Source organism: Artemia sp. Qi Xiang Cuo, chromosome 10 (assembly GCF_049724085.1).
Source record: "Artemia sp. Qi Xiang Cuo chromosome 10, ASM4972408v1, whole genome shotgun sequence".
Classification (NCBI taxonomy): domain Eukaryota; kingdom Metazoa; phylum Arthropoda; class Branchiopoda; order Anostraca; family Artemiidae; genus Artemia; species Artemia sp. Qi Xiang Cuo.
Window position 1 is genome coordinate 62,729,056 of NC_142803.1, and position 9,952 is coordinate 62,739,007.

A 9,952-nucleotide genomic window follows, 5' to 3' on the forward strand; every position below is an offset into this window, starting at 1 on the left:
AGGCAAAACAATAAAGAAGCAACAAGAGGAAAGAGTTATCAATGGTTTATGCAATTCACTTAAAAGAATAATGTAAATCAACATAAATGCAAGCATAAGTAAAACCATTAAGTCATAAATAGAGCTTAAAAAACAACAACGAAAAAACAGAGCTAAAATGGGAAAAATGGCTTATTTCAGTCCTGGGACTGGGAGGGGCTTGGATGGGCTGTAGTTGACTGATGGAGAGCATCAACTTGAGATGTCTCTTTAACAGTAATCACTTTACCATCAGAAAGCTGGGTAAGTTTTTCTCCTCCACTAGACCATTTAGAGCTCTTCCCAAGCTTTGATTTAGCATAATTAAGTAGCTGAAGTCTAGGCTTTGTAAGTGACTCAGAAATAAAGACATAACTACCTTGCAAACTTTTCTTTTCTCTAAGAATAAGCTGCTGCATTCTGGGACTACAAAATTCTTCAAAAATGTGAGCGAGATTTCAAACCTGAGCCTTGTTTTCCAATCCTTCTAACATAGACTATGGCGTTCTTAGTCAAAAGACTACCACGAAATCTAGTACTGAAAATGTTAGAAATTTGCTTTCAGAAGCTTCTGGATAAGGGTCTTCTTTGAAACCAAATAGGATCAGCTGATTTGAAATTTGAAGGAAATAATAATATTTCCTTAAATAGGGACTTGGGGGAATACACTAAATGCTTTATACACAAATTTAATTAAAAATGCTCTTACAAAATATTTACAAACAAACAATAGACATGAACACAGAACCGGTCACAAAAAGACCTTTGAGGCTGGCTGCTGAAAAGGCTGGAGTAGCAATAAAAACGTTTTTTAAATTATTTTTCTTTCAACTCATTGAATCGTCTTGTTTTACCTCACTTTTTATCAGTCCTGGTTGAACTTCACTGAAGTAAGGATCCTGGGACTGCTTTGAATTTTTTTTTTTTTTTTTTTTTTGGTTTAATTGGTCGCATGTTGTTGTGAGTCTTTTTTCTTTTATACATTTTTGTCTTGCTGGAGACAGCCCTTGGACATAGGGTCGAAATTTTCATTAAAAATATCTTCACTATCTTACAAAAAGATCTCCATATTGCTCTTCGTGCTTTTGTTGTTTGAAGAAGTGTGAAGTGCAGGCCATGGATAAAATTGCTGAGGATCTGAAAGATGCAGCTAGACGGCATAATAGTAAAAATTGTGCTGGCACTTTAATAAATTGAGAGGGAGTAGTCAATCCGGAATTGTCCCAGTTAAAGATAGGAATTGGGCCTCAATTAGTGATAAGGAAAGGGTTAAAGAAAAACGTTGAGTTTGTGCTAAACCAAGATAGAGTCGAAGGAAAAGATATAGAGGAAAAAAAAAAAAAATTGAAATATCTTGGACGTGAAAGAAAATTTTTTTTGTGAGGAAGAATTAGCAACAGTCCTAAAAGAATTAAAAAAAATAATAAGGCTCCAGGTGCTGATACTGTGGTAAATGTGTTTTTTAAATATGGTCGCTCTGAGGTCAGAAATAAGTTAGTGAAGATTATAAATATGATTCTATTTAAAGGGGAAGTACCTAGTGATTTTTGGAAAACCTAAATTATACCACTGTATAAGAAAGATGATGAGAGTGACTGTGATAATTATTGAGGCCTTAGTGTTGCCTCAGTAGGTAGCAAATTACTTAGTTATATGGTACTTTTAAGACTGAGAGATTCTATATACAAAGTTATAAGAGAATAACAGTGCGGTTTTAGAAAAGGTAGGATGTGTTGACACAATTTTTACTCTTAGGTTGATAATTGAGATGTGTCTGAGTTATCAAACACCTTTAGTCCTCAGTCTTATAGATTATGAGCAAAAGTTCGATTCTGTTGATAGAAGAGGCTTAGCGAACATCTTATCCTTGTATGGTATACCAGACAAATACTCTAAAGTGATTAGTGCTATGAACGAAAATAACACTGTTGCAGTCAAGATCGAAATTGAAGTTAGCAACTGGTTTTGTGTTCAATCAGGAGTTAAGCAGGGTTTTGTTCTATCCTCCTTCATATGGATCATTTTGATGGACTTTTTCTTAAGGAGCACAGGAAAGGCAATGGGAGACCACGGAATCAAATGGGGAGGAAAGACTCCTAGACTTAGATTATGCTGACGATTTAAGCATCCTAGATAAAAGTGTGAGTAAAATAAATGGATTTTTAGAGGTTTTGGGAGCTCAGGGAGCAAAAAATGCTTGAAAAATTAATGTTCAAAAAAGTCACTAAGGCTAAGAAAAAGTGAAGATGAAAAAGTGACCTTCGGTAACGAAAAGATCGATCAGCTGGACAGCTTAACTTATCTTGGTAGTATTATTAGTAAAGACAGTGGGATCAGTGAAGATATTACAAATATAATAGCCAAGGCAAAAAATGTTTTTTCACAGTTAAAAAAAAAGTTTGGAAGAATAGTAAGATAAGTCTGCAAATAAGATTAGTATTTTATAAGCTACAGTCACGACAATGGTTAGATATGACTCTGAAGCATGGGCGCTCCAAAAAGCGGATAAATATTTGCTTGACGTTTTCCAGAGAAATTGCCTACAGATAGTTTTGAGTACCCGGCTGAATCGTCAAATTTCATTTTCTAGGGCTATGAGAGAAAGGTTGAGATGGCTAGGGCCCGTTTTACAGAAGGATGAAAGATTGCCAAAGATTGTTCATTTGGCCAGCCGTCTAGGGCTAAACGGAAAGCTTGTCGTCCGCAGTTGGGGCGGAAGATGTCATAAAAAATATTCAAAGCAAATGGGAACTTCCGGGGAGGGTGTAAAGAGGGAAGCATTGAATAGATTGGGATCGAGGAAGTGCGTGCGTAGCTGTGTTGGCCTCTGGCAGCTTGGTGCTGCGGTGAGATGGTAGTAGTAGTAGGAGTATGTTCACTTGGATCTAGTGATTAAGAGCTTAGGGGGTGATAAAGGTGACTTCTTTGTGACGCAAAACACATTTAAATTAAATTTATTAGCTTTAATTTTTAAGTTTGGTGAGACAAGTAATCATCTAGTAGAGAAACTTTATTTCGATCTTTTCTCTGTGTTCGTACAATGAACGAAATCTTTTTACCAAAGCAAGGATGGCTATGGGGGTTCAAATGGGAATATCAAGTTATAATACATGTAAGACATGAACAAAATTAGGTGACTTCGTCCGATAATCCTTGGGAGGCTATATTTTGTATCTTATGTTTGCAGAAGTAATACAGAAAACCCCATTAAATAGGTATTCTTTTACTTTTAATTGCTTTTTTGTAATTGTCTAGCTGCAAAATGTAATTTTTTTTATTCAAAACGTTATCGCTAACTTACACTTACCTAGCAACTTCTTCTATGCTATGAATTACAGGTTTTAATTTGTTCCATGTTGATGAATTTCGTCAAATGTTAATGGTTTTCTTTTGCTTTATAAAAAAATAGATTTAAAAACGATCTGTGTTAAAACCTGCATATACACCTGATTTAATGTATACATCTAATGTCTATATATTTACAGTATTACACGTAACTTAAAAGAAAAAGCTGTCAGATTTGTTTAGTAAGCTTCAGTGTTAGTTCTTTCTATGTCTTTTTAATTTAAATTTTGTTTTAGAAGTTGAAGATGCTTTACCAGGTGACAGCGAGAAGCTCTTTTATTTTCCATGCCATCGTTTTTCACCAAAACGGGAAGATGTTCCTTTGTTTAATTTACCTAGCATTTCAGGACCATGTAAATTTGAATACGACACCCAGGAATCCAAATATTCTAACAATGAAGGTACATCTGAAACATTGTGTTTTTGTTGATTGAAATGTATTGGATAATATTTTATTAGACAAAAATATGACAATGGGACCTAATATTAAGATGGAAGTTTTGTTTTATCTTATTCCAATGTGTATATGTTTGACAAACCGTTTTTGTATTCTTTCAAGAACATTTTTAAATTTTCACTCGAAAATGGTTTGGTAGGTTTTATTATTTTTCAATAAGCTTGATATTAAGCCTTAAAACTACATGACTAGATAGATTGTACAATTCATATTTATAGTGTATATATATTTCATTATAAATTACCAGATAATTCTGTCTATTATCTTGATTTTAAGTTGAATTTAAAAAGCATAAAATTGGCTTTTTTTTTATCTGAACTGCCTATCTAGCTAGATGAACATAGCAAGTCCAATTGGATTTAAAAAAAATCGGCGAACGTACTGTTTTCCTCAGGTCCTTAAAATAATAGTTCAAATAAGGATAAATTCTTTTAATATACAATGAAAAATAATGAAAAAAATACCAGATATTTGCTGACGACGGTATCACTAAATATGTTACTGAAATATCCAGAATTTTGTGTCATTTCTTTTCACTTTTTATTAAAAGCATTTATCCCTATCTAGACTGGCATTGTTAAGACCTGAGGAAAGAGTGACTTTCTTTGTTTTCTTTAATCCAAAGCTTTGCAGCTACCCCCCAAAAAATTACCTTCAGCAGACAATGTGTGTTCTATTAGCGCTTCCTCTTTTAGTTACAACAAGTCCTAATATTTGTTGTAATATTTCCTATCCTTCAATTTTGGTTTGATTTAACCCTCTGTAAACTTTTTGATTGTTTAAGGTTTCATTTTCACTCTTTCGTTGCATTAGAATAACTAATTTTAAAAGCTAATATAAGTATCACCACGAGGGGGAGAAGAGGGATGGAAAATAAAATTTGTTGTTAAAACCTATTGAAATACACACTGTTTTTTTTTTTAACTCTGTAGACTTTCAAGATACATTGAAAGATTTATTTGTTATTTTCGGCTATTTGAGTTCTGATATTTTGTTTATTTGTTTTTTAATTGTCTAGACTTTTAAAACATATTGAAAGATTTTTTTTGTTGTTTTCGGTTGTTTTAATTTTGATATTTTGTTTTATTCGTTTTTTTCACTTTGTAGACTTTTAAAACATACTGAAAGATATGTTTTTGGTTTTGGGTTTTGCGGTTCTTGATTTATTGTTTTATTAATTTTTTGTGTTTTTTTTAACTCTGAAGACCTTTTAATTTTAGGTCACTTTTTACCACACGTATCTGAACTATACTTACAGGGATATACTTCACTAGTTGTTTCAAAGAATCCCTCTTCAAGCGGTTTTTCAAATGGATGTGCATCAGAATCTGAAGGAAAAGGCTTAGTAAATCAGAAAACAGGTTTGAAAAGCTGCCTTCAAAGGAAAAAGTATGAAAAATTGAAAAGATATCAAAGAACTCATAATAAGAAAAAGATATCTAAAGGTGAGGTATTTGACAAGAACTTTTCTCTAATGTGCCCTTTAAACCGGCACCAAAGAGTACATACGGGTAGTAAACCGTTTAAGTGTAATGTTTGTGACAAGACCTTTTCTATAGTAGGAAATTCGAACACACATCAAAGAATTCATACAGGTGAAAAACCATTTAAGTGTGATGTATGTGACTGGACGTTTTCTCGATTTCAGGATTTTAACAAGCATCAAAGAGTACATACGAGTGAGAAACCGTTTAAGTATGATGTATGTGACAAGACTTTTGCTCAGTTATCGGGTTTGAACAAATTCATCAAATTATTTGTGCTCATTACATTTCTTGTCAGGTGATATACAACGGGTGCACCTCCCTTACCTGGTACACCCGGGTGGTTTCCTATGATTGAGGTACCACCGGACCCTAGCCGCCATCGTACCAACAGAACGCCTTTAGCAGCCTTTGACTGACAACACTTAGCCCTCGCTCGGCCCTGTGATATATGCCGATCCCTCCTACATATATCGGTGAGAGTTAAGGACTCCCGCGAAGACCATCGTGAAGGTCGGAACTGCGTATTGTAACAGTATCGGGGCGTCTGGAGAGATCACTTACCCCCTGATGTGAAGGGGGCCGAGCATCATTGGCGGTACCCAATTCCGTCCAAGTACCCGGGGTCACCCCCAAAGCACAAAACGAGAAAATGGCTGTACCTGCCCCATCCATACAGATAGGCCCCATCCAAGGATAGGCCCTACCCATACACATAGTTCATCAGGGATGATGCCCTACTCCGGGACAACCTCTCTTCTGTCATAACGTTTGTGGTCACTCCCCTCCTGCCAAGGTCCCGCAGTCAACCCCCAATCAACAGTGTGCGATGGCCTGCGGCGAAGCCACTCAACGGACCCGCGCGGTTCCCTTCGGAACCATAGGTCATAGTCAATACAAGCCTCCCTGTTAGAAATTTACACTCGTCAGTCCCGTGACAGCCAAATTGGCCCAAGTGTAATCTCCCTGCCACACTCAGATCAGATGAAGACTACGTTTTCCCAGCATTCAGCTCGATTGCACGCCCAATTCTGACAGTGAGCGGGTCGCAAGCGGTCACTCAATTAAGAGCAACCACCAGTGTCGCCATAGTAATCAGGTACTAGATCTCAATGTTATCCCACCTAACGGACCATCATTGCGCTCATCCCTACGGGAGTGAGAACTAAGCCCGTAACAGAAGGAGTATCCATTCTCTCCAAAGAGGATCCATGAACAAAGAGGAACATCTGAAGAATCTGAAGGAAAAGGCTTAGTAAATCAGAAAACAGGTTTGAAAAGCTGCCTTCAAAGTAACAAGTATGAGAAATGGAAAAGATATCAAAGAACTCATATTGAGAAAAAGACATATAAATGTGAGGTATGTGACAAGACCTTTTTTCTAATGCACGCTTTGAACCGGCACCAAAGAGTGCATACAGGTAGTAAACAGTTTAAGTGTAATGTTTGTGACAAAACCTTTTCTATAGTAGGAAATTCGAACAAACACAAAAGAGTTCATATGGGTTCAAAACCGTTTAAGTGTGATGTATGTCGCAAGACGTTTTCATTATTTCAGGATTTCAACGAGCACCAAAGAATACATACGGTTAAAATACCATTTAATTGTGCTGAATGTGGCAAGACCTTTTTTCAGTTATCAGATTTCAACATTCACCAAAGAATCCATACGGGTGAAAAACCCTTTAAGTGTGATGTTTGTGACAAGACCTTTTCTCAAGCAGGAAGTTTGAACAAACATCAAAGAATTCATACGAGTGAGAAACTGTTTAAGTGTGATGTTTGTGACAAGACCTTTACTCAGTTATCATCTTTGAAAATTCATCAAAGAATTCACAGGGGTGAAAAACCGTTTAAGTGTGATGAATGTGACAAGGCTTTTGCTCAGTTATCAGGTTTGAACATTCATCAAAGAATTCATACAGGTGAGAAACCCTTTAAGTGTGATGTTTGTGACAAGACTTTTTCTCAAGCAGGAAGTTTGAACATACATCAAAGAATTCATGCGAGTGAGAAACTGTTTGCGATGTTTGTGACAAGGTCTTTGCTCAGTCATCAGATTTAAATATTCATTAAAGAATTCATACAGGTGAGAAACCGTTTACCTTTGATGTTTGTGACAAGACCTTTTCTCAAGCAGGAAATTTTAACCAGCACACAAAGTTTGAAAGTACATAAAAGAGTTCATACGGGTGAAAAACCGTTTAAATGTGACGTATGTGACAAGATCTTTGCTCAGTTATCAGGTTTGAACATTCATCAAAGAATTAATACAGGTGAAAAACCCTTTAAGTGTGATGTTTGTCACAAGACCTTCTCTCAAGCAGGAAGTTTGAACAAACATCAAAGAATTCATGCGAGTGAGAAACTGTTTAAGTGTGATGTTTGTGACAAGGTCTTTGCTCAGTCATCAGATTTGAACATTCATCAAGGAATTCATACAGGTGAAAAACCGTTTACCTTTGATGTTTTTGACAAGACCTTTTCTCAAGCAGGGAGTTTGAACCAGCACCAAAGAGTACATACGTGTGAGAAACCATCTAAGTGTACAATTCTTTATTGTGACAATACCTTTTCTCAAGGTCTTCATTCTGCTACTTTTTCTAAACTTTAGGACAAATATATTGTTTTTTGCTACTTTTATTAGAAAAATAGAGAAAACAAATTGTAAAACTTATCAATTATTTTTTAACTAAAATCCTGTAAATCATTGCTTTTTGTTACCTGTATGTAAATTGATAAATGAATACCTTCTGATCAGTGAACTAATAATCAATTTTAATGAAATTTTTTCCTTCCTTTAAATTTTTAATGTTTTTGTAGGAGTGAAATATCCCCATTTCCTTGAAGAAATGGTTTGAATTTAAATTTAAAAGTAAATAAGCTAATAATTAGGAGCAATAGGATTCCAAATATTGAGGGAATGCCTAAATTGTGTTTTTTTTTGATTAGAAAGATTCAGAAACCTCTACTTTTAACCAGAGGATAATTTTACATTGCCTTTTAGTGTGTTGCATCTTTGTTTACACCAGTTTGAACTTCTGATGGATATCAAGCATATCCCATTCCCTTCTAAGACAGTTGATTAAGAATTAGTCATAATTATGGTTCATAGCAGGAGTTCCCAGAGGAGTATAAAGAAGAAGCTAAATTCAACTCATTTCTGACTTCAACATAAAACGAACACATAAAATAGAAAATAAAAGAATGTTTATTGACAAATTTACTTAAAATACTTCTTAAAACAAGTCAATAAGATAACTTGGGAACTCAAAATCATAACACAAACTTAATCACACTCATGTATTTCTTAAGGGTATCAAAATCAAGTCACCAAATCTTTCTTGAGGGAATTTGATATTTTGAGGTTTGTATAACCTTTACATTTCTTCCCAAAAAAAAACTTTTTTTGAATGAAAATTTTGAAAAGATTTATTATGACATAAAAAGTTTAGCTGCTAATATTTCTTGACACAAAAAGGACTATGAGAATCTTGGTGAGGTTATTGGTATATACTGCAGAATTAAAAGTAACTTTAAAGGTGGAATGGTTCTTATGTACATTTATCATTTAGATAACGTTTTAGTTTGAAGATCTTAGTATGGTATGCAAAAAGTTTCTAATGAATACCTTTGATGGGTTATTGTAGTTTGCTACGTAAAATCCGATTCATGTATTATTACGCACTGATTTATAAGTCAGTAAGTGATTACTCTTACTATTCATGGCCATTATGTGCTAGGAATTTTTCACGCTAATTGCAAAACGCTTAAGAGACACCGTTCAGACACAAAAACGATTTGTGTTTTTATATCGCAATTTCAAATTGCTTAATTTTGATTTAAGGGTTTTTCTCTACTTGAATCCTTTTTCATTTTTCAAAATTAAATCGTTTATTTAACGTATTTGAAGTTGAAATTTCTCGTAAAAATTAGTTTTTTGATATTCAAAATGCAAAAGCCGCAGAACTAGTCCTCCCGCTCTTCATATTAAAATTTGAAATGAAGATTTGAAAATTTCATATGAAATATTAAAATTTATGAAAATTAATCCTTATGAAAATTTAATCTTTTCATTACATCCCTTCAATATCGCAATTCTCTACAACTCCTTCAGAAATAATCTCCTCAAATTACCAAAAATTCTTCCAATTTCCCAGAGTGAAATAACATCTGCTTGGTTTTTAATTTCCAACATAACGTCTGCTTGGTTTTTAATTTCCAACAGAAAGTTTTCTATCATACATTAGGAGCTGTCATGCCCTCAGCATAAACTGTTGGGTGAAACCAAGATTCCTCCCACTCTTCATATGAAAATTTAATCTTTTCTTTACAGCCCTTCAATATCACAATTCTCTACAACTCCTGCAGAAATACTCTCCTCAAAATTACCAAAAATTCTTCCAATTTCCCAGAGGGAAATAACGTTTGCTTGGTTTTTAATTTCCAACAGAAATTTTTCTATCATACATTAGGAGCTGTCATGCCCTCGGCATAAACTGTTGTGTGAAACCAAGACTTCTCCCACTCTTCATATGGAAATTTAATCTTTGCTTTACAGCCCTTCAAAAATCCCAATTCTCTCCAACTCCTTCACCAATAGGCTACTCTCCTCAAAATTCAAAAAAAATTCTTCCAATTTCCCAGA

At 34.6% G+C, this 9,952-nt stretch overlaps 1 protein-coding gene across 1 annotated transcript in view; it reads left to right on the forward strand.

The window, feature by feature from the left end:
* LOC148948009 (uncharacterized) overlaps nucleotides 1–7,918 on the forward strand; it is a 280,284-nt gene extending 272,366 nt beyond the window's left edge. The window contains exons 3-7 of the mRNA XM_089096065.1: nucleotides 3,600–3,764; nucleotides 5,041–5,181; nucleotides 6,576–6,772; nucleotides 6,941–7,313; nucleotides 7,488–7,918. Of these exons, the coding sequence (XP_088952191.1) occupies nucleotides 3,600–3,764; nucleotides 5,041–5,181; nucleotides 6,576–6,772; nucleotides 6,941–7,313; nucleotides 7,488–7,918 (1,307 nt within the window). The remainder of the gene's footprint in view (nucleotides 1–3,599; nucleotides 3,765–5,040; nucleotides 5,182–6,575; nucleotides 6,773–6,940; nucleotides 7,314–7,487) is intronic.
* The last annotated feature ends 2,034 nt before the right edge of the window (nucleotides 7,919–9,952 follow it).